General features: G+C 41.4%; 2 protein-coding genes across 8 annotated transcripts; both read right to left on the bottom strand.

Annotated features, from left to right (window-relative positions):
• Window positions 1-260: 260 nt before the first annotated feature.
• On the bottom strand, window positions 261-7,030 carry LOC117740259 (glycerol-3-phosphate acyltransferase 4-like). 5 transcript variants are annotated; one of them, XM_034546529.1, is made up of 14 exons: window positions 6,801-7,030; window positions 5,704-6,006; window positions 4,049-4,118; window positions 3,637-3,934; window positions 3,444-3,518; window positions 3,180-3,269; window positions 2,903-2,996; window positions 2,624-2,739; window positions 1,846-1,928; window positions 1,669-1,754; window positions 1,456-1,584; window positions 1,237-1,316; window positions 978-1,046; window positions 261-857 (listed from the first exon to the last, which is right to left on the bottom strand). In XM_034546529.1, the coding sequence occupies exons 2-13, from the start codon at window positions 5,878-5,880 to the stop codon at window positions 992-994; spliced, it is 1,353 nt and encodes a 450-aa protein (XP_034402420.1). In that variant the 5' UTR covers window positions 5,881-6,006; window positions 6,801-7,030; the 3' UTR covers window positions 261-857; window positions 978-991. The 5 variants fall into 5 exon arrangements, with proteins under 5 accessions (XP_034402420.1, XP_034402421.1, XP_034402419.1 ...); XM_034546530.1 differs by having other exon boundaries at window positions 262-857; window positions 1,873-1,928; window positions 6,801-7,018; XM_034546528.1 differs by lacking the exon at window positions 978-1,046 and having other exon boundaries at window positions 262-857; window positions 1,873-1,928.
• A 1,796-nt stretch (window positions 7,031-8,826) lies between these two features.
• cabp1b (calcium binding protein 1b) lies at window positions 8,827-14,578 on the bottom strand. Of its 3 annotated transcripts, XM_034546990.1 has the most exons (8): window positions 14,528-14,578; window positions 11,748-11,915; window positions 10,871-10,901; window positions 10,611-10,754; window positions 10,286-10,395; window positions 10,106-10,180; window positions 9,880-9,952; window positions 8,827-9,105 (listed from the first exon to the last, which is right to left on the bottom strand). In XM_034546990.1, the coding sequence occupies exons 1-8, from the start codon at window positions 14,576-14,578 to the stop codon at window positions 9,080-9,082; spliced, it is 678 nt and encodes a 225-aa protein (XP_034402881.1). In that variant the 3' UTR covers window positions 8,827-9,079. The 3 variants fall into 3 exon arrangements, with proteins under 3 accessions (XP_034402881.1, XP_034402882.1, XP_034402883.1); XM_034546991.1 differs by lacking the exon at window positions 11,748-11,915 and having other exon boundaries at window positions 14,537-14,578; XM_034546992.1 differs by lacking the exon at window positions 14,528-14,578 and having other exon boundaries at window positions 11,751-11,843.
• Between the last annotated feature and the right edge of the window lie 9,246 nt (window positions 14,579-23,824).

The following is a 23,824-nucleotide window of genomic DNA, read 5'->3' as shown; positions in this document are numbered from 1 at the left end:
ACCACATGAGACAAACAATATGACTTGCATTGTGTACCATGTCTGCACATGGTTTATCTAACTTTTAGTGCTTCCCAGTGCCCAGCGAAGATTAAAGGCAAAAACACATATAGAGCCTTGAGCCAATTAGCAAGGTGACGCACAAGTGTTGGCACTGCCACTGTCTGACAGTGATGTAACAGTAGTAGGACTTGGCACTGGAAATGGCTGCAGCTTTCTTGATGGCTGTGCATCTGTTCAAAGAATCTCTGAAATCATTTTGAATTATTCACAAAGGGGTCAGTGTTTTATTGTGATAAACAACAAGCTCACGTGGCAGTAAAAAGGAGGCAGGAAAAGTGAGGTCACTAAAGGACTTTGGTCTGTGAACAATTACTTTAAAGACAAACTGACCTATTAGCATTTTTAATGTCTGAGCTTCCTGTACTGTAAGTGTAACCAGTCTCCTAATTTCACATCATACAAAACAATGTGAATAAATATAGATTTTACACCACTAAAAACATAAATATCAAATTATAAAAACACTTTTCTATCACTCAGAGTCTGGTCAAAGTGACCAGCGTAAAGCTCTACTTCTGTTAATTCACATTTCAATCATTAATAATAATACAAATTATTCCAGATTTCCCAGTATGAGATGTAAAAGTCTGTATTTATAACGTCATACATTTAGTGTGTCCTCATTGTCCATGTGTTGAAGCTGAATTCTTTTATCCTCTTCTTGATTTTTATCCTCGAAATGTGTGTTGTCACTTTGGTCCTCTTCCTGCCCACCGACAAGAACTTTACTGTAAAGTTTCTGCTGCTCTTCCTTAAAAGCGTCTTTCACTTTTTCTCGTTTCAGACCTCCATCCCTGAGAGCACACAGGAAAGAAAAGGAACTGGTATCAAACCTGATCTATAAGTCTGAAGAAGAGCATTTGTGGATATGCCAATATTAAAAAGGGAACAACTGTACAGTGTGCGGACCTGACCCTCATTTATGTTTTCATTGTCGTCTTCTATTGGTCCAGCATCTGCCTTCAACAGTATTTGGATGTATGCTATGAATTGTGTGACGATATGAAGACTGTTTACTCCATTTTGTTTCTCCATTTATTTTAATGAACCAACGTTTAATATTCACATAACATCAGAGGATGAAGACGCACATAAATCATGTGTTTCCTTTCGCTGATTTTCTTGAAACTTCATTCGAAATGCATTTGTATGGAAACTTGGCTAATGACTCACCAAATGAGATCCACTAATCCTCCTTGTGCAGCTATGGCGGCTTTCACTCTGTTGGCAAACTGCACCGCATCCTCCCCTTCCTACACAAGGACAATAGCAAAGAACAGGGTAAGAAAAGGTGGGAAAAGTACTCCATTGAACAGAATAAACAACAGATGATCGCATCACTAATTTCCATAATCCAACATATCTCTTAGAAAGGTTGAGTTGGTGTTTCACCTCTCTGTTCATAGGCGGCAGGTACCAAACGCTGCAGACCATGGCCCAACTGCTCATCATCCTCAGCAGATAACTCACCAAGCCAAACTTACTGCTGTTCCAGAAAGCATCCCCAAACCGAGGATCATACTGCAAGACGGACACAAAGCCATATCAAGCCCAGGGAAGAGCAACATGAGTAGAAAGGAGGAAAAAGACTAAATAAGTTCCTACCTTAATGGCAACTGGATAGACTGTGCAGGCAATTTCAAAGATACCCTTTTTAAACATCATCACTGATGTGTTGTTGATGCAAGTACCTGTGGAAGACACATGTGGAGCTCTTATCGACCCTAAACAATGTTATGTTTAACATCCACAGATGTTATGTGCTCCACTCTACAGGTGTACCTATCAGGATGATGTCATCATACACACCCTCAGGGAAGATCAGAATGGGCTGCTTCGTTTTGTCAGCAACATGATCGCTTAGCCTAAAATGACAAAGCAAATGGTCAAAATATATATATTCTTTATATATTCATCTATATAGAAAAGCTATATATTCTAAATAATCCTACTACTAGCGTCACTTCTAGAGTTAAAGACAAATGACGTTTAGACAAATCTAAACTGCTACTATTATAGCAACAACCAAAACCAAATCATTATATAAATTCATAGACCCCGGTATATTTCAAGTTGAAATATCACTAAAGTAAAAAGAGTAGAGTTATATTTTTTAGACCATGCTCACTGACAAGTGTATTGTTTGATGGCAGCCATAAATATATACTGATGTGTCAGAAACTGTTTGATGGAATCTCCTCACAACCCTGTTATTTGACTGACCAGTCAAACACGTGTGTGTGTAAAACTGTTGTACCTTGTGTTTTAAGTCATAATGTAATACATATGTCGAAGCCACAATCAAATGTTTTCACCACAAGTTCATATTTCAACATTTTAAACCAATCTAATCTAAACTATATGCACTAAGTTTCTTGACATCGATTCACGATAAGACACATAAAGACATATACAGGGGTGAACTAAATCTATTGTGTACTATATATCAAAACACACTGAGCTGAACATCTTAAATGAGAAATGGTTGCACAGCTGTGGGACTGACCATAACGCCACTGGAGATGAGAGCAATGCCAACACTGAGAAGATGCATCGTTACCTTTTGGCCACTAGGTGTCGGTCTTTGACTTCTGATCTTTCAAACCAGATATGAGGAGAGGATTTGGCCATGGCTTGCTGGATCATTCCCATCAACCCTCCATGCACCTGGCCAACCTGAGGGAGCAGTTAGGCTCAAGTTCAACACAAAAACACTGCCTCTACTCATCTGTAATTTGTCATAATCATTCATTCTTATGAAGACCGAATACACACGCACACACACGCACACACACACACACACTCACAAAGACAATGAAAGACACACAAATGTTTCTACCATAGAGTAACAGCCATCATTGGCCAAGATAATGACATCAATAGGCGTTGTGTGATTAGACACACAGATACCGCCAGTCTTTGCTTTGTTCTCTCTGAAATTAAACAAATTTGTTTGAGACACAGACGCACAATATGGTGACTTGCAACTAGACATCATACACACTTCAACGCTTGCCATTATGTTCTATGAAATGGAGAGATTAGCAAAAAGCTGTGAATTTGTGAATATTACTGTTCTGATAATTATAATTCATTCACCATTCAACATGTTGTACCTGTTATGATAGGTGATGATTGCTGTGAGAGCTCTCACACAGATGCGGTAACACATCAGATGAACCTTCTCACATAGATAGAACCTTAACCTGAAGACATACAGCATAATGCCACAGTAATTATTGCAGTCTCCTTAGGATCTATACTTCAAGGGCCAAAATACTGAGACAGTCATGTCGATTATGATCATCTTTCTACCCTTGGCTTAGGGACCTGACTTCACGTGCATGCTTGGACTGTTATGAGAATTGGGGGACACTTACTTTCGATTTGGTAAAAAGCCAACCAAAGTAGTGAAGACAAGAAGCAGACTAATGCCAGTGACCGCCAGAGTAACCCTACAGAAAAAAAGAACATGTAGCTGGATCAAACCAGTTGTTCACACTTTTGCAGCTTTTGTAAAATGAGATTAATCTTACTGCCTCTGCAACATAACCTACGTGTGGCGGCTCTGACCTGAAAGGCAGCAGGACGCCGTAGCGGATGAGGACTCCCACGCCCCACAGGAAAGTGAGTCTCATACTGATATGATGGAAGTTGTAGTTGCTTCTAGTCAGCAAGTTCCAGCTCTCCAGTTCCTGGGCTGAAAAGCGCTTTGTCACCTCGTCATCCAAGATGCTCTCCAAGCCTCTCCGGCTGAAGAAGAAGATGTCCGCCATCTCAAACTCCGGTACTGAGGGCAGACCGCCGGCAGAACCTCGGAGCTCCAGGATCTCCTGCTGCAAGGACGATGGTTGTTCTTTGGCTATAATTCCTACAATGAGAATGAAAAGTAGAAAGACATGCATTTGAGTTAATGGTCAAAATAATACAGGTACAGTACACTAAGCATTAATAACTGAGGAATATCGAAATATTACTTGTTTACCATTGCTATATGGTTTATAGAGTTGCTGATTCTTCTCCTTTGCTTCCTTCTCCATTTGTGAGGTTGCCCACTAATTTAAAAGGAAAAAAAATGATATAACTAGTTCAGAAAACAAGATTGCTAAACGTTGTTGTTCGCTGTAAGGTTTGAGGTACAGCAACATAAGAGAAACCACTGCTGGCAAGCAGCAATGAAGTTGGTAGTAAAAAGCACTGCAGAGTGACAGCTCTGCAACACAGAACATCTTTTCCTGTGATGCTTGCAGCTGAAAAACAATGCAAAGAAATCGCAGACACATTCAACACATTCCAGTTTCATTTTAAAACCTGTTGTCAAACTTACTCAAGCATAAATAGATCACAGTTTTGACCCAGTACTCTACATACACACATTCCTACAACAACAAAAAGTACTCCCAGACCTGTTGCATGAAGCTTCGATGATTGACACTACCAAAGCTCTGCAAGATACTAAGGCTGATTTAGATGTAGATAGGCCACTAAAGCCAGCCTACCTGACATAAAGCTTCCTGTTTTCCTATGTGAATACCACACACTTGTTTCCTGTAGGAGGTACCCAGAACTAAATTAAGATAGAAGAACCATGTGGGCGGTACAGACTAAATAGCAACACTGCATATCACGTCAGTGAGCTAAAATTGCTGTAATGCTGCAATGTCACAGTTGGAATTTTACCATACACAAAGGCAGTGCAATACCAGCTCCATATTCTTCCTTGAGTAAGCTATCTGGGTTGAAACCACAGTCTAGTTAGTAGGTCTGATTTGTGTTGTTGTTGCTAGACACAATGCCAGAGACCTGACAAAGCAGAGAGAAAAGAAACAGGGGATCTTCGGAGGAAAGTCATATTTGGCTGCACAGCCACAGGTTTAAGATTAATCAAGACAGCCTGCTGTCAATCAACATCTTGATTGACTGACCAGCTCCCAGGGCTCAAACATGGCCTTATCCAGAGCTCTGAGAACTAACTACAAGGGACTACTGCCTTACAACAGGTGCCTTCAACGGAAGTACAACGTTCCAGAAATGGGTAAAACAGTCAGCAATTCTGCTCAGACAACAGAAATGTCCCTAATTGTCAACTTTTGTTCACCATTATTCTGAGTGTCGAAGGGGAGTCCTAAAAACTCCCAAAACTGTAGGACCACAGCGGCTGAGCTTGTGAGGGGAACAACCGTGTGTTCTCTGTACCATACTCAAATTATACACTTCATCCCAGGAGTCTAAGCTCCCTGCAGTATCTATACTACCCCAGATAGTAATCCCATGGAGAAAAGCTTTTCCCCCCTTGGGGTCTGTCCCAGAAGCTAAGTCCCTGAGGAAAGGGAGGCAGCAACGAGGCCTGTGCCTCTGACAGTTTCTCTGAGCTGAGAGAACTCGGGGGTCCCATCGACAGGGAATGGTTTAAAAAAAGAAAAGAAATCGGTGAGATTAACGATGCAAAAAGTATTTTACTAGTATCTCAAAGAGTTCTAATATATTACCACAGCAGTTTAGAGGTAGGATATTTGTATTCTAAAAATGTTGTACAATGTAAAATCAATAAATAAACCAACAGCATATCACTACAAAGGACTTTGATTTTGTCTGCTACTCTCCTAATAATAGTGTGCATTACACGGACACCAAGCTCACCTCAAAGATCTTGAGAAGCGTCCTCATGTAGAGTCTACGGAGACCAAAAGAGACTCCAAGTACAGTCGGCACAATTATGAAGACAAACAGAAGAGTCAACCAGACACAGAGACACGTGATGGAGATGCCGAGGCACCGGCACAGCAGGTTGTCAGCTGGAAATGTAAACCAATTCATGCTGCTCGGCAGCCGAAGAGACACAGTAGGCGTAGCAGTAGCAAGTAGGCTGCACACTACGGCGAAACCCAAAGCTTTAAGGCAAGTTTCCTGGTTCGTTTGAAGCCTCGGTGTCTGAAGCCCAACCTGGAATGTACAACAGGAGTGAATCATTGGATGCATCTCCAAATACAGCACAAACATACAAACATCATATAATATAACATAATATAATCCTCCATGTTCCCTTTCGGGTGACTTGTTCTACATTGTAATAGACTCTAAATTACCTTTTGAGGAACATCACACTTTGCTGATGGCCAATATCTATGCTAGGTTTTCACCCACATAGTTTTTAGTCATACATTATTATGATATTAACATATTACCGATATCATCAAGAATCCAGGGCTATTTTAATAATAATACTGGTTGGGGATCTTCTGTTACTGAGGGGCATTATTGAAAGAGACAGTTTAAGTGCAATACGGTTTTCTTTTCAAAGTAATTGATTTCCTCTACAGATTCACTAATTATTTTGTGACAGCATGCAGAACAGTTATTGCAGCTTTTCAACGATGAGTCAAATACTGTTGATGTAAGTTGACAGCCATTGCCTGAGTTATGTCTGAGTTATTCTCCCACAGCTTCAGTTCAACTGTGAGCTGGCTGGTTTATGGGACCACAAAACACTCGGTTTGTAATTAACGTCACAGTAAAGCACCTGTTTCAGAGTTAAGCGGTCTTCATGTAGCGTGAACTCCACCGTAATCCAGCAACAACACTTCAACTCAACCATCGTCATTGATATTAATTTAACATTAACTTACCCTGCCGGTGTTTGGGATTGAGTACACGTTTGGCTCGTAACACGCTAGCTTACGAGGGAGCTTCCCCCGGTTAAAAATAAAGCTGTGACAGTGTTAGCTCTCAGCTCTTACCGTCCTAACGCTCGTCGTGTGCCGGAAGAGGATTGAGACGACAGACGGTCAGGTAGTTCTCCATCTGGACAGTCCGGGATGAAGTGCATGGCTTTCTGTCACGATGCTGGAGCTACGGGCTGTTAGTAGCATGCTAACGCTAACTACTGCGGTAGAGTTGTGTAGAGTCGTCGTGGCAACCGGTGGTCAGGTGGTGCCGCTGTCACTGCGGACGGCCCACAAATCAATCCGCCAAGACTGTGTATTAACATCGTTTAGTACTCATCAATAGTCGAGGTCAGAGGTCAGAAGTAGTATGTATTATGATTCATATCTTTGATTATTTAGATAATAGAGTTTTGCTTCCATCTTTTCCTGTTATACATTTCCACTACAAGGATTGTCAGCAATTCAGGTAAATGTTTTTGTGCTTTGACACTTTTCAGCAGTTTCCCTTTTTGGTATTTTCAGCTGTTTTCAGCTTTGTTCAGCCATTTTCAGCTGTTTTCAGCTATTGTTTTATATATTTCAGCTTCAAACTTCAGATTTTAGCATTCCAACGCATTTTCTGAAGGAAATGCTTTTTCTAGTTTTATACATCAATCCAAAAATTGTCATGTGAGGGTTGAGTTTATTCATGTAGGGGACTGAAAAAAAGGATTTTCCCTAAAAGGATTAATAAAGTACTTGTTTTCTTTTAAGGAGTTGGTCTACACTGTCCATAAATGTCCATGAGGACAACGACAAGAGTCCCCATAATGTGGCCATCTGGACCAAATAATGTCCTCACAACACTGTTAATACATACAACACACACTATTCTTCTGTGCTCAAGTTCCAATAAAAATCTTTATTTGTATTTATTCTGCTACAAATGTCAGTTGTTTCTTGCATGCATAGTTTCAAACATTTAAGATGAGTAGAATCACAAAGTAAGATTTCCCTTTAGGAGAATAACTCAACTTTATAGCATGCATAAACCCATGTCCATTTAAGAAGAGTCAACCAATAATTTAGCTGCCCCACGAACCAGGAAGGACATTTCAAGCAGCCATTTTGAAAATATAATCCATTGGATCATGTTTCTAAAATGCACTGCATACACTTACTACACTGAATGAGACTCAAATTATATTTTTGTAAACTTTCTTTGGCTTTTTTCATAAAGCAGCAAATGCTGCTTCTTTACAAATATAGATAATGAAGGTAAAAGAGGATATGTTTGGGGCGGTTTATGGAATAGGTTGATTGTTCAATTCATTTTGAGGTATTGAAGTTAAAAGTGTAAAAGTTGTACCAAAGTGAAAATCACTTCAGGACTGAAGACTCACAACAAGTACATTTATCAAAGCTCTCTGATAAAAATGAAAGCACTAACATAATCTCTCTTTCATGTCTAGAATTAACGCTCTTGCATGTCTATCACCTACGCTTGTGAGTAGATGATCTCTCAAACTCTGTGTAACTCTGAGTAATATTCAGAATTAATAAAACATATATGTAATTCAAAAGGCCTATCGCATCCAAGATTAGCAACTCACTGTAAGTAGAGAGATTTTCCATCAGGAATGTTTGCAGTTGAAGGAGTCTTACATTACATATATCTCACAGTATGATGGGCATTATGTTATTAAAGTAAGAGGAACTGCATCAGTGCTACATTACATATAATTACAGAACAAATATTGGCTTGCCTTAACCAAGGTAGTCTTACAGGACATAATAAACCTACAGTAAGGTTACGATAGAAACAACAGTATGCACAAAACACAAACACAGCTTTGACAGGATGACATAAATATATTCCATTTTGCCATATATCATTTGTGTGCTTAAGATGCCCTCAGCTTAAGAGAGGAATGTGCTATATTTGTTTCGCTGCTAGTTGAAAATTAATTTTTAATTGCTACAGTTATCAACATAGTGTTTGAGCAAACCCTTAACCCATTGAGTCAACAACCACATCAGCATTAACAATGTTATTAAGAAAGGAAAATATGCTTCTTTTTTTTAAAAAACATATTTTGTAAAAGTCAGAAATGCAGCTGTTGGTTTTGTGTGTGTTCTAAGAAACAGCAGCAGCATATAATCAACAGTGTTGCTCTCGGCAGCAGTCGTCAGCCTTTGTGCTTCAGCATGGCAGTTTCAGGGCTGGGTTGATATGTTTGTGTTTTCTTGTTCATTTACAGTTCAGAAGTTCCAGATCCATCGGCACTCTGTACTGGACTCTCTCTCCTTATCCTCCCACACCAACAGAGAACCCATGTTGTGCTTTAACATGTCAACTCTCTGCCAGGAACTCATCGAGACATCATCCGCACAAACTCTGGGAATTAAAGAAAAAGACAAAGTGTTTTACAGAGCTTTAGTAGAAAATCTTCAATGACATAGGAACGTCTTTCCAAAAGGACGTTTATGATCACCACAAATGTTGTGCTACTGAAGGGCAATTTCCATGTGAGTAAATATATTGTGTATTTTAATGCTGCAATAATCAATATGATTATTAACTAATCATAGCATCTTTTAGCTCATTATTCTGGTTGTACAGCTTGCAACTTTAAACTGTTATGCTTCACTTTCACCGCTCTGATAGCATTGTTTTGTTTTCATCAAAGACCTCGCTGTACGCTGCCTCGCACTAAACAACAGACCGAATCAGTTAGCACCCAGCTGGTGAACATAGGGCAGCATCCAGCAGCTAAAGAAACAGATATTAATGCAGGGGAAATGTGAAATTGTGTAATTGTGCAACTGAAAACAGCAGTCCTTTTTTAATATTGTCATCCCTGACAGACTGTGCATATCTTTCTCCGTGGGTAATCTATGAGGTGCAATAATCCCTGGGTATGGAGAAAATCTGACAGCAACAACCTGCCTTCATCCCCTCACCTCACCACCAGCATGGTATTGGAATATCAACACACATGTTGGGCTTTTACTTTGAAATGTGTGTGTGTTTGCGAGAGAGACAGAATGATACAAAAGACACCAAGAAGGTATATGGTGTAAGCATGTATGATTTCCAGGCTGTGCACTCAGTGAAATGTGTAATGCTGTATTAAAAGTATGGCGTCACACACTGCTTAGGACTCTTTACCTTCAAAGTCGACATGCCCGTCTCCGTTGAGGTCGATGTCTCGTAAGATGTCCTCCAGGTCTCTGTGTCCGACCTGGAAAAAAAAAACAGGTTGTGGGGAAGGTGTGAACATCCACGGCAGAAACTCAAGCAACATCCTCGAGTAGTAACAGACGAGATTCAGACAGACAGCATGATTGATGCGCAGCAACCGACAGGAGGACAGACTCTCCCTGCAGCTCTGTACCTGTTGTCCTAAAAGCTTTTTCATCGCCTCTCGAAGTTCTGCTGTGCTGATCTGGCCGTCGCCATTAGTGTCAAACTGTGAATGATGAGAGAAAGAGGGACACATGAAAATTTATGACCTAACACTAGTAGAACATCCTGAAGATTATTGTTATTATTTACTCTCCATGTCTTTCCTCACCTCCTTGAACGCATCCCTCAGCTCCTTCACCCCGATCATGTCTGCTGTTTCCGCCAGAAGTTTGGGCCCCATTAGTTCAACAAAGTCCTCAAAGTCAACATGTCCTCCCACTGTTGGACGGGTTGAAAAAGAGGAAGCTGCATTAACCTTCAGGGCATTCTTACGGACAAAAAAATTACAAGACAAGTTGTTTTATTTGTACTCTGCTGATGAGTGATGCTGAATCAGCACCGGCAGTGATAACATGCACAACTGCTTCTAAATGTTTGTCAGAGGAATGGGGGAAATGATTAAAAGACATGCACACATGCACAGTTTTACTTACAATTCATGTTGATCTGCTGGCTCAGTTCTATTAGCTCCATCTCTGTTGGCATGTAGCCCATCGTTCTCATGCAGTTCCCCAAATCTTTACAGCCGATAAACCCATCTTTGTCTTTGTCGAACTCCTTGAACGCCTCACGCAACTCTGAGAACGAGGAAGACAGGGTTTGAATCATATAGAGATGTACAAATGACTTGAGAATATTGTGAACAAAACAAAAACAGAAAACACTGTTTTGTTGTCCCTGAAATGTGCCATACCATCCATTTCTTCTGGCCTCAACTCTCGGTCCTGTGAAAGATCACAGTGCAAGGTCAGGATCCAAACACTGCTGCTATTTTCAAAAATTATGCCATTACGCAGCATTCCTTACACAATAGGATGCTGTACCAAAATAAGTAACTGCAGCAGTGACCAATAGTCTGCATGTTTCCTTCCAGCTAGAGAGGAAGAGCTTATCAGTGAGATCACCTGCTGAAGAAAACATGCAGACTCTTTACACTCTACGGCAGCCTGTTTAAAAATAATTGGAATAGAAGTATAATAGCAGAAAAAAGGATCAAATACAGCATGGAGATGCAGAGACAATGGAAAGCAACAATCCTTTTAAATTGAGGTTGACTGAATAACATGACCCAATCTCAACCCCTACATTCATTACGAACAGCCATGTGAGAGCTTGTCATCGGAACAGTAGGACAGCGGTTCTCTACAATGAGGAGTCAACATCTCTGTTTTCTTTAATAGCGAGACCTTAACGCACGTTGTTGGCACTGCTGGAATTAGACGAAGAGAGAAAATTGTAATGCGTCACCATAACCCGGCTTTAGTAATACTCCATCCTGATGCAAATGTCCACCAATGTGTATGAGTAATCCAGCCTCATGCATAACTATACGCATAGACAGACGCACAGCCTTGCATTCAGCATTCTTCCTATCAAGAGGACAGATTTCACATTCTAAAAAGGCCATCTTCTCATTTCCACTGTGTTTATTTACATGCTGTAAGTGCTGACGTTGCAGTGAGCGGTGATTACTACACTCATTCATCTCGTGTTTCTGTTATTGTGCATGTACTGTGTTGTGTGCTAATCTCTTGCCATGCATGCACATGATATTGTCTGGACTTACGTACAGCCTGCCGGCTCTCAGCGAAGCCCTTGCGTAGAAAGATGCACGCAGGCCCCAGTACGTTGTGCATAGTGGCTCCGTTCTGGGCCAGGGCCACTAGCGGCTCAAGGTAGGCCCCCCCAGATCCCCCCTCCTCAGAGGACTGCACTGCTTTGTAGTTCTTCTTTTGGTCCTGGGGCAGCATCCGAGGCGGGGGGCCAGACATGGGAGCAGGGGCAAAGACAGGGGTAGAGACTGTGACTCAGACTGTGGCAGCATGGAGTCAACAGGGAGTCAACAAGGAGGGGGGGTGAAGGGGGTGACAGACATATGTCTGTCAACCGAGAGTCATGCAGTCCTAGAGAGGTGTAGAGTCAGGTCAGTCATAGAGACGCACCTCAGTCAGTGGGAAGAGGTTGTAACTTCATGACCAGAGCAACTGATGCCATCCATGAGTGTGCCCTGCAGGTCTCAATCCTGCACTGTGACGCAGAGGGCATCACGTGTCATAAGTAATGCTCATGGTGGCGTTAACTGCATCGCAAAAATACAATGCATATGTCTCACTGACAGCCTCACAAAACAACTCTTTATTCTTCACCTGCACATGTTGTGCCAACCTTGTGATTAGAGGACAACCCTATCTATCCCCTAAGCTACAGCCACAACCACAGTTATGATCTTTTATTTTACCAACGTCATTGCAACGTCACAACAAAGTCCGACGGGGCAAGAAGCAGTCATCGAAGAGGTTTTAAAGAAATCCACAGATTAGCAATTTTGAGGTGCACTAACTTGAGGTTTTTATCTCCAAATGAAGTGGTTAAGATTATCTTATTGCTCATGTTTCTTGCCTCATCTCGCTATCTCAACACTGACTGGTGAGATAATAATAATATTATCATAACTGAAAGGTTATTAAAAACAAGACCAACGTTATAATAAACTGGAATATTGCTCTAATACCCAATTTGTCGGTGGTAAGAAACAACAGGGTCCGCATGAGTACACATTTAACTGACAGCATTATGATTCTAACTAACGACGCAGTCTAAATGTGTTGGTAGTAATATGGTAGTACAGAGTCTGGAGGTAGAGGAATCAAAGGATTGATGACTCAGTGTATTTATAACAAGACTGGGATAGTTATTTGAATTTATGTTTTTTTTGGTGCACATTACAGAATAATGGTGTTGTCCAGAAGATGAGGCTAAAAGTTCAGCCAGTCATTTCATTATAATCACCCATTAGCTGACTAACCAGGGGCCAGAAAGTGTTCTCCCAATTACAGAGAAAGCTACAGGTTAATTAAAAACGGGCAATCACTGCTCGCCAGTGGACAAAACAAGCCTCTTCTCAATAAAGACCAACCATTACTCTGGCTAATATTTTAATCAGAGAGAGCAGCTGCCTGATGTCGGACTATCTACGTCAGCAGCAACATCTTTTCTTACTTATGAAACATAAAAATGATGGTCAAATCTTCAATTACCACCATGTAACATACAACTCAGAGGAACATCCAGCTAAAAGCTCACTGTCGCAACAAATTACCAAGGGACCATTTTTGCTGATGCTTTAAATCTCAGACATAAGCTAACCATCTACAAATGCTTTTACAGTGACCATAAGACATGAATATGCAAACATATACTACATGCACATAAATAATGTATAATACGCTCTACAAATGACCTTCACACTCCATCTGTTGCCATGCCTGTCTTAATGCCAGTTCATGCATTCCTATCCCAACCACAGGAACGGATGCCCACTGGGTAATCTGACCAAGTGATGCATGGAGTTGGTCTGTGGATATATATCGTGCCAGAAAAGTACTATGAAGCCACGCGCTTGCAGTTATATAACCAAAAGGAAAAAGCCATTCCATCCTATTTAGCACAGATGGCATCAACAATTGCTTGTCATATCATGCTTTCTCAAGGATGTGCAGCTGCAGATATTAAGAAAACCTATTTGTGGGACTGTCTGACACTGAGAGTCTATCCAAGCATACTCTGATACGATGAGGACAGCTGATAAGATGTATCGTACAGACGGAGGTCATCTTCTTGAGCCTTTAGAAAAATGGCTCTGAATGCTCTTCCCTCGTTCTTCAATTGCACACTGGTGTTGACATCTAAACGCCTCAATGCCAGTGTTACATCTGAGCTAATAGAATCTGGCATCGTTAAAAGAGCACACCTGTTTGCAACGTTTCCACTGACGGGTCACATCCCGCAGGTGCAGGTTCAACAGCTTAGAAATCTTCCGCTGACTGGTAAGGTGCACATCCCTGTGCAAATTGACCCGACTCTAATCTTTGGTGACATGATCCAAATTCACCAAATTCACCTCAGCCATCAGGTCGAGCACACGCAGCACTAACCAACTCCTCTGACTTTTGTCTAAAAGGCTAAAATGGGTTTCTAGGGAATACAGACATGCATTAATTAGAAGAGAAGGAACTTGTATCTAAAACACAAAAAACACATAATATAAAATGCAATAGTTATTAGCGCTGCCCTAAACATGCAAAATGAGTTTTCAACAAAGTCCTTGTCAATAATCAAGACTGTAAATTCCTAAAAGTGTCTGAAACTACAAGCATGAGACGTGGAAGAATAATGAAAAACTCTTTCATTATACTTTATTTATTATACATTATGCTTGGACTCAACACAAAACACAGGGACAACCAGTCAGACGCTACAGGGTTCAGTCAAATAGCTTTTGGTCAAGTTGGGGACACACCATGAGACAAACATGCACCAATCAGAGGATTCAAGGAGACCACAGCAGAGCGGACCTTACCTTCTTGGTGAAAATTTTAAGCGACTTTACAGAGTTGCCCATTGCAAAAAAAAAATCCTTCTTGTTTTATGTTTTTTCTCTAACCGTGTTAGTGTGGCTGTCTGTAAGTGTATGCATGTGTGTTTGCATATGTTTCCGGGCATGCATGGGAATAGGAGTGATTAGAAAGGGAAAGAGAGTTCAGTGGGTCATCGACTAATATAAGAGGACATTTGGAAAAAGGCAGGGAGAGGAGCAGAGGTATCATAGGGGGTAGAGGAGGTAGGAGGGAGAGGACGAAGGGGTGTACCGGGAGGACCTACAGGCAAAGACGCCGGAGGGTATGAGGGGAGGGACACTGAAACAAAAGAGGGAATATGTAAACAAGGACAGAGGACAGATCAGAAAAAAACAAAGATAAGCGAGGGAGAGGAAGCATGCATGTGATCAGAGTGAGATGCAAGCGCCAGGAGTAGAAAAAGCAAGATTGCTTATTCATTCCATCCTCTCTTCTACAGTGTCTTTCCTCCCTCCCCTCTCTACCCTCTCTCTCTCTCTCTCTCTCTCTCTCCCTCTACACTCTCTCTCTCCCTCTCTTTCTCTCCCTCTCTTTCTCGGTCCATCGGTCTGTCTCTTGCCATTTTTTTTTACCTTCACTCTCTTCAATTTTCTCGCTCACGCCACAGTTTCAATCCATCAATGCAAATGTGACAGAAGAAGCTCGTTCGGACAAGCATATCACCTTCCCCTGAGCGAGGCGCTGGATACACTAATCCAAACGTGCACACACGCACGTACACACACATACATTCTCGATTAAACACACACGGATGTGGGGTTGTGGAGCTAAAAATATCCCACACGCTCTCTATTCACCCCCCACACACCCACATTTCTATACCCACTCATCCCCCAGCATCCATCCCCCTCTCTCTATCACACACACACACACACACACACACACACACACACACACACACACAAAGCATCACAATGTCATGTTAAGCTTGAAGGACAGATCAAAGCTAAAATGTGCAAGAAATCACACATGGTTTGTGAACCACCAAGGATGCAAACCAACACGTGAAAATGCCAACACACACAGTCAGGCAAATAAATGCTCTCTCTCAGCCTCTCTCATCCACACACACACACACACACACACACACACACACACACACACACACACACAAACACACACACACACACACACACACACACACACACTTATTGCACAGGACTCAGAAAGTGAGTGATGAGCTAAAGATCAAACACCTCTGACACTACTAGTGAGCAGTAAATGATAAATGGACTTGTATTTGTAAAGGGCCTTTCTAGTCTTCCACTCAAAGTGTTTTACATTACATTTATCAGCATTCACTCATTCACACACAATCATACACTGATGGCAGGGGCTTTCATGCAAGGGGCCACCTGCCCATGAGGATTAAACCTCATACGCAATCACGCCCATTTGTACGCTGAAGGCACAGCCATCGGGAGCAATTTGGAGTTAAGTGTCTTGCCAAAGGACACATCGACATGGACTGGAGGAGCCGATGGAAGACGAGCTGCTCTTCCTCTGAGCCACAGCCATGTAAAGGAAATGATGTATTAATTAGAGGTACTTGTACTCTATGTATTTTAGTATTCACATTTTATGTTAATTTATACTTCCACGACGTTTCAGAAAGAAACATTGTACTTTTCACTCCACCTAATTTATATTACAGCTATTCAGTTTTTTTTACATATAAAAAATATGAACAGCTTATGAATAATGAATAGTTTTATATTAATGTACCAAACGGCATGTCAAAACAGTTAAAATTATCAGCAGTTTTACCACTGACAACATTCAAATTGTATCCATGTTAATGCATTAGTAACAATAGTGATACAACACAATAAGCTATTCTTAATAATGAGTAACTTTACTTTAAGTACATTTTGCTCATAATACTTGGAGTATTTTTACATTGTAGAATTGATACTTTTACTTTAAAGAAAAGACAAGAGATAGAACTCCATTGAGAGTAAAAATGTTTGAATATAATTTTCAGGTTTCTGCATCACACTTGTGTAAGTTGCAATGAAACGTCTTCAGTTTAGCAGAGACAATCTTTCTCCCATCAGGAGATGAACGTGAGAACAGCCTGCTAGCATCAGTGAAGGTCAAACATCCAAGTGAACAAGGAACAATAAGCAAAACACATTTTTGGAGCGGAAGCTATACTTTAAGGATCTGAGTTCTTCTTCCACCATCGTCTAAAACTACAAACCACAACACGCAGTATAAAACCTTCATTAAAGGTTTTTACCAGCCGTATTGACTCCTGAGGTGGATAATATGTAATACTAATAAACATCCTTATTTCCCTCTCCCGTTCAACCTTGTCTATTCGCTGCTATTTAAATGAACACATTCACGCCGAATTCGCTTCAGATCTCGCTCCCATTCAATATCTCTGCGGCTGCTCTGTGTTGTTTTGCGGATGATTCACCCAGCCTCTCACCGGAGGCTCATTGTGAACTTCAGAACACATCAGACGTCAGACACAGGGGCCGTCAGCTCTCATAATGTCAGACCATAGTGGGCACGAGCCTGAGATCCATTCCCCCCCCTCTCTCTCCACTGTATCCTTCTCACACACACTTTACTTTGCGTAACTACTTTCACACTACAAACCGACAGCGTTTCACAAGCGTCTCAGGAGAAAATTCAACTGTATATCTGAGGAATATCTAGAATCACATGCAGATTCAAAGACATTTTTTGAAAAACATTCACTGTGCACATGCACAATGAAAAGAAAAATATGAATGCGTGAACTAGACAGGAGGCTCATTGCAAGAGAGAACAAAAAAATAGCTTTTGCGTTTCACTGAAGATCTTGAAGTCACATATAATCCTGTCTCATGCACTGCCTTCCAGTGTGCTCAATGAGCTGAGGGATGGAGGATGGGGAAGGACGGGATGGATGTAACAACAAGCTCTCATGCGTTCATCATCAGCTTGACAATTGTTCTTTTGCTATTTTCTATGTAGAACTTCTGTATCTTTTTGTACATTTTATTTGCACGGTAAAATGACATGTAACCATGTCCCGGTCAAACCGATCCTTTCCCTGAAGCTACTGAGTTTCCTTCACAGTCTATTCTGATGCAAAGACAAAGGGATACATGGGGTGACCATGAGATTTGTTTTTTGTGCACGTATTCTTGTCGTCATTGGACAAGTTTTATCCTCCAGTTAATTAATACATGAGAATGGCTTAAACCATCCGTTTTCATGCAGTTTATTCTAGTAATTCAGTGTAATTTCAGATAGTTCTTCATGTGAAATTGGTCTAGTCAAGTGTCTACTGCGTCAGCATGGGGGAAATATTGTCTCAATACATGTCTCATTTAGTCAATTAAACCTCTGTTGTTTCTCCTCTGACTCATTTATCACATCCTCTGTCTCATTCCTTGTCTCTCACTGATTTCCCCTTTCAGCCCAAGGTCTCCATGAATATTTAGCATCTTCATGCGCAGGCTTTTATATTTCACTGCCTAATCCTCGTCTCAAAAAAGGGATTTAACCAAAGAGTGAGTTTTCTACCTCCTTCTTTGCCAGCACAGATATAAAAATATCATCTGTGTCTAAAAATAGCCTACTCTAGACATGCTGGAGGCATATGCTGTGGTGAAAATGATGATCTATTTCCTCTTATTTCCACCCGTCCTCATTCCACTCATTTAGTCTTTTCTTGTCAAGCTTGCCTCCTCTCTCTTTTTACAGACGTCATCAAGGTCAGTGTGACCATGACAGAGGAAGAGAAATTTTGTAAAGATAAAAGAGAAAAGGGAACGACAGACAGGAAACGTCAGTGAGTGTGAATGCAAGATGATTAACAGGAAAATCAGTCGAGGAAGTGAATGGCTAATCTGTGTTTTAAGACCTTTCCTCTTTCCTCACATTGTCTCCAGAGCTGTCAGGTGGGAGCAGGGAAGTGAGAGTTGATGGGACTTTGTCTCATATAACAATCATCAGGTCTGCCAGTGCTTTCTCCTGATTTATCCAATTGCCTCACTTCCTTCTCTTTCTTTCCCTTCCCTATCACTTCTCCTGTGTCACTGATGTGACACACAGTGGACAGTTAATTCCTCTCACTCACACACTCTTTGAATTCAGACCTATTGCAGAGGGAGCAAGCGGTGCTTGCTCCCTCTGCTGGTTAATACAAACATTCTTTCATCTAAATTTAATTTAAAAATAAATGAATCACCTCCATAATAAATCTCTCAGCAGTAGATAATAGACCTCTTTCAATAACAGGTCTGTATCGCATTTCCAGATTCCAAGTGGTGTTATATTTTAGAACAAGGTCACAATGGCTGAGGGATGTGGTGATTGTTAGACTCCCCTAAAATAGAAACAAAAAAACACTTCTTTCCTTGGTCAAAGTGTCCGGTGTAACCTGGATAGTTTAAAGGTTGAGTGTGCAGAAATAATGAGAGTTGTGTTGTCTCTGGTGCTTGCCTGTTTTATATATTTGAATTGTCGCATTAAAAATATGCTTTATCTAATAAATACCACAACCTATCTGCAAATATCAAGCAGCAAATCACATTCAAGTAGCTAACATTTGCCCTGACTAATGCCTTTTTTTTTTACAATCTTGATTCATTCATCTTATAAATATGAAACTGGATATTTAATTGGTAGCTTGGAGAAGCATGGAGACCTGCTCTTTTGCTCGTGAGTTTCTCAAATGTGCTCTGTCAAGTATCATGCTTGCTAAAGCATTTGAATATTTCTACAAAGACAAACAAAAAAACAAAAAAACAGTGCGCCCTCCTCCAGGATCTCAAAAGCAGGTCTTGATGGGCTATTTTTAGATTTCTTTTCACAGGCAGTGAATTAGTTTTGTTTATGCAGATCTTGATGTTACGTAAGAAAACATGACATTTCTAGTGTGTATCTCCCTCCGTATTATGCAATGCTCTGCCACATCTCCACGAGGAGCATCAAAGACATGTAATCTTGAGTGCGTGGTCTCTAAATGGAACAGCTTGGGTAAGATGCTGAGCCGGTGCATTATAAAAACAATTGGTTTTCATTCTCACACGTACATCTGATGTGCACAGCTGATTCCCTTCACAGTGACATCACAGAAAACTAATGTGATGGTTTATCATCATCGCAGAGTAACTAAACTGTTCAATGTGATGGTTTTAAAATGAGTTGTTGGTTAATCCTGTTATTTGTTTAATTTACAATTCACATTATACTCACCAACAATCATTCAGAGCTCATATATGCAGTTATGTTTGCCAACATAACTATTCAAATGTAAAATAAGACTGTAGATACATATTTGATGGAAATGACAAAACTTCTGTATCCACTCATGCCAGCAGCTCTTATGTAGCACGCTGTTGCTATTTCGGCTCACTGGAACCCCTGAGACTGATTGAAGCTCTGGCCTGGATTGAGAGGAGTTATTTCTGGAACACATTAGCGTTTTGGGAGGTAATTGTCTCCTCTTGAGCTTTTTTGTCATCATCGCAGAGAGAAGGATTTCAATGGAACAAGGAAGAAGGTGGGAGGGAATAGACGGCCTGCTGCAATACGACTGCACGATGTGTTGGAGTCAAGGGAGGAGCAGACAACTGATGTATTAGTAAACATGATGCAGGGAAGAACCTTTATTTGCTGTTGACCCTCTCACCAGAGTCTCAGTATATGGTTTATGTGCATGTGTGTGTGTGTGTGTGTGTGTGTGTGTGTGTGTGTGTGTGAGACAAGCTCTCATCATTGAAAAGTTTTCCACTCAGGGGAAAGTTGATCCCGCTGCTGTTGCTCAGATGACAGGCACATGAAAGCGTCTGTATTCATATTGGGATGCTTCACAGGCTGCAGCCACCCCCCCCCCCCTTTCCCATCATGCACTGATGTATTCCTGAGTTGGACTGAATGCATGCATCCATTTTTAAACTGCTCAACTGTTGACCGGTCCAGTCACCCATGGCTTCCAGCTGCACCTCCCCTATGAACCTCCACCTGCTGCCACCAATCAGCTCTGCAGATCATACATTGTTAATAAGCATCCACGGCTACAGTAAAGTTGAGAATAAAGGACTATAGATTATCCAACTTTTATTTTGTTCAAAATATGGACATGAAAGTAAAACACATTAATACACCTGGTTTCTCTTGTACTGAGATTAAGTCTGGATTATGTATGTGTTATCATATTGATTTCTACTCTTGACTTGAACTCTTATTTTGAGTTGCTTTTTTTTCACCACCTATGACTCTAATTGCACCCGGTGGAGGGGGATGTCTCTTTGCATTGCCTCTCTCAAATGTTCTTTTTGTTGAGGAAAAACTCTCCTAAAACCTTCTTATACAGTATTTGAAATAAATCTTAAATAGTTTAAATGGTCTTCTTTTTTTTTGGTGCATTTACCTAATCAAACAAACAAACAAACAAACGTATTCGTTCATAACAGTTGAATTCCCTCTCCATGCCCCCTTACCTGCCCAAAGACTGACTTCACTATGGGATGGAGACGGGAGTCGTGCTCAGACGCCGGAGCGCTCCGTCGTTTGGACGTGCGGCTGTTCGCGGACTTGACAGGTGCGCTGGTCGAAGGCGGGTCCGAGCTGAGGCTCGAGGACGACCCGGTGATGACTCTCTCCCTGGGCTCGAAGAAGTAAGCCGCGTCGTCCGGTTGTTTTGGATAAGAGGGAGTTGGAGAGGGCTTCCTGTCCTGCGGGGCGCCGCCCTGCTGATGCGCTGCAGGAGGCAGCTCACCCCTAGGGGAGTCGTGGTGATGATGGGAGTGTTTGGACCTGGAGGACTTGCTGCGCTCTTTCTGATGCACACTCGTCCGGTATCTCACTTCCTCCAGGGAGTAACCGTCATTCAGGAGGCTCGCCTGTCGGTGCTGAGAGTGACTCTTCTGCCCCCGGTGATCGCCTGCACTTCGAGAGTCGGCATGTCTTGGTTGGCAGAGAGGTCTCCGCGCACTCGTCTCGCAGTCCTCAGTCCAGCCGGCATGATCGCTGCCTCCAGCATCGGTGGGATGATGCTGAGCCCGGTGGTTCCGGTGGTCGCGTGGACCGCTACTGGGGTGCGCGGACCTGCGGTTGAGCCCCGAGGATCTCAGCAGGGAAGTAGTGGACTCGCTTTTGGGGAGATTGGAGCTCATCGTTCGCTTTCTCTCGCTTGGCAGGAGAAGTGACGCTGCTGCAGGCTGGAGGTCGACTCTAGGAAAAGAAGGCAGTCCTCCGCCACGTGCAGGTGTTCCGCATCAGCCAGTTGGACCCCGCTCTCTAATCCACATACACACACGCGACCACCACTGCACAGTCCACGCTGGGGACGAAGTTGAAGCAGCAGCCACCTGATCGAGCATTTGCATTGGATGTGAAATGCAGCCTGATGGCGGTCAGTGTGACGCTTCGCAGGGGGCTCCGCTAACTTCGGATGACAGCATGCGTTGCGCTGTCGCATACGTGCACGCGCAAAGCTAATTAAGACCCACGTCACTGCAGATCATTTCCCGCTTAATGAGCTGCTTGATATTCGCTTTCTACTGTACAGAGCTGTCGAAGCTCTGTTTTGAGCCTTTGGGTTATTTAGCATGTTTTGTTGTTGTTGATTCATTATATGTTATCAATAAACGCAAAATGATGGATATCGACAGATTCACTCATAACTCAACAAGTAGCTTCTGGGACATTAATGCCAGTACACGTATGTTTCAGGCATGGCATAAATCAGCCTGTGTCCTAAAGATTGTATAACTAAACACAATTTAGAGATTTGGGACCAACGCAGGATGGACTAACAATAAAGCAAATTATGAAGAGGTGAACATATAAGAGCAAACAAGGATTAAAAGGATTACACAAAAACGATGACAAAGTGAAATTATTTTACACACTTCAGCAGTTAGTAGGTCTCTTGAGTTATGAATAGTAACATGACCTTTTTGCAATTAACACTGAGGCACCATGTGTTCACTAGTCAGCATCGGGATAAACAAACAAGTGAATGTGTTTCACTTATAAAATAATCTTTTACAAAACAAAACTAGAGGAGATATTCTAAATTAAACATCACAATGCATTTTTTTTACACTCTGCTATAGAAATATGTTGACAGCATTTTTGGAACACATGTAGAATAATTCAATTATTAGAGTGCCTAACTCTAATAATTGGGACTTTTGTCTCATTTGCTTGCAATTACAATTACAATTGTCTTTTTTTTTTAAATATCTTCTATATTTTTGACAATGTGAATAGAGTTTCACTCAGATTAGATTCCATTCTTTTTTTCATTGAAGTTATTTTAAATTAGCTAATTTTCGCCAAACAAGATGGTTGCACAATCTGGGTATAAAAATAATGTCAACATGGTGGACTCAAAATAGTAACAGCAAATTTCAAAAGAGAAAGAAAACCACTGAGAATAACAGCATGACAATCTTTCCGTCTCATCACATCTGCATAATTCTCACAGCAGCTGTCCGGGGATGCAGGGCAAAGGTGTGTAATGATGTCAATACATGGAGCCAATTAGACACTCCAGCTCTCACGAACGGTGTTTCACAGCGAAAGCTGACAAATGAACAGATTTTTGCCCTCCTCTCTCTGGGGAATTTTTGTTCTCTGACATCTGTGTCTCTGCTCCAAGGGCAAAGCATCTTCACTCCGCCGCTCATCCTCCCCCCTCTTTAACATCGGCCTGCTTTAACTCCTCTATCCTCCGTGCATCTCATCCAGTGCTGCTGAGCCATTGTTACTCTGCTATCAGGTGTGACCATAAACCCATAATGTCCACATTCTCTCTCTTTTATGATCATTAATTAAAAGTTAATTAAGTTTTAATCTCAACTTTGGGACTGTTTTTTTTTTTTTTATAACATATAAGATGCGTGAATTTTGTTTATAAAAACATTTAAATATCTTGCAAATTCTCTTCATCTGCCCCTCTCTCTCTCTCTCTCTCGCTCTCCCCTTCTGTATAGACATTGGGCTGCAGCGAGGGACATATAAGCCTCAGGGTGCAATATGGCCCATTTAATGTCCACAGAGACAGTGAAACAACAGGAATTTGGTGTGTAGTGATATAAGTAACACCTATTGGAAAAAATATAGTAATACAAATGATGACACTGGGAATTTATTTTTAAAACATCTGAAAAACACAGTTGCATCTTTTTGTAACTGTTTTTGGGGGCATGCCACTTTCTATTTTTGCATCTAACCCCCAAATCACCCGCTCCAATAGGGTCAGATGGCCAAAC

The sequence above is a fragment of the Cyclopterus lumpus genome, chromosome 12 (assembly GCF_009769545.1).
Source record: "Cyclopterus lumpus isolate fCycLum1 chromosome 12, fCycLum1.pri, whole genome shotgun sequence".
NCBI classification, from domain to species: domain Eukaryota; kingdom Metazoa; phylum Chordata; class Actinopteri; order Perciformes; family Cyclopteridae; genus Cyclopterus; species Cyclopterus lumpus.
The sequence above is the reverse complement of the archived record's forward strand: the minus strand, read 5'-3'. Positions and strand labels throughout refer to the sequence as shown.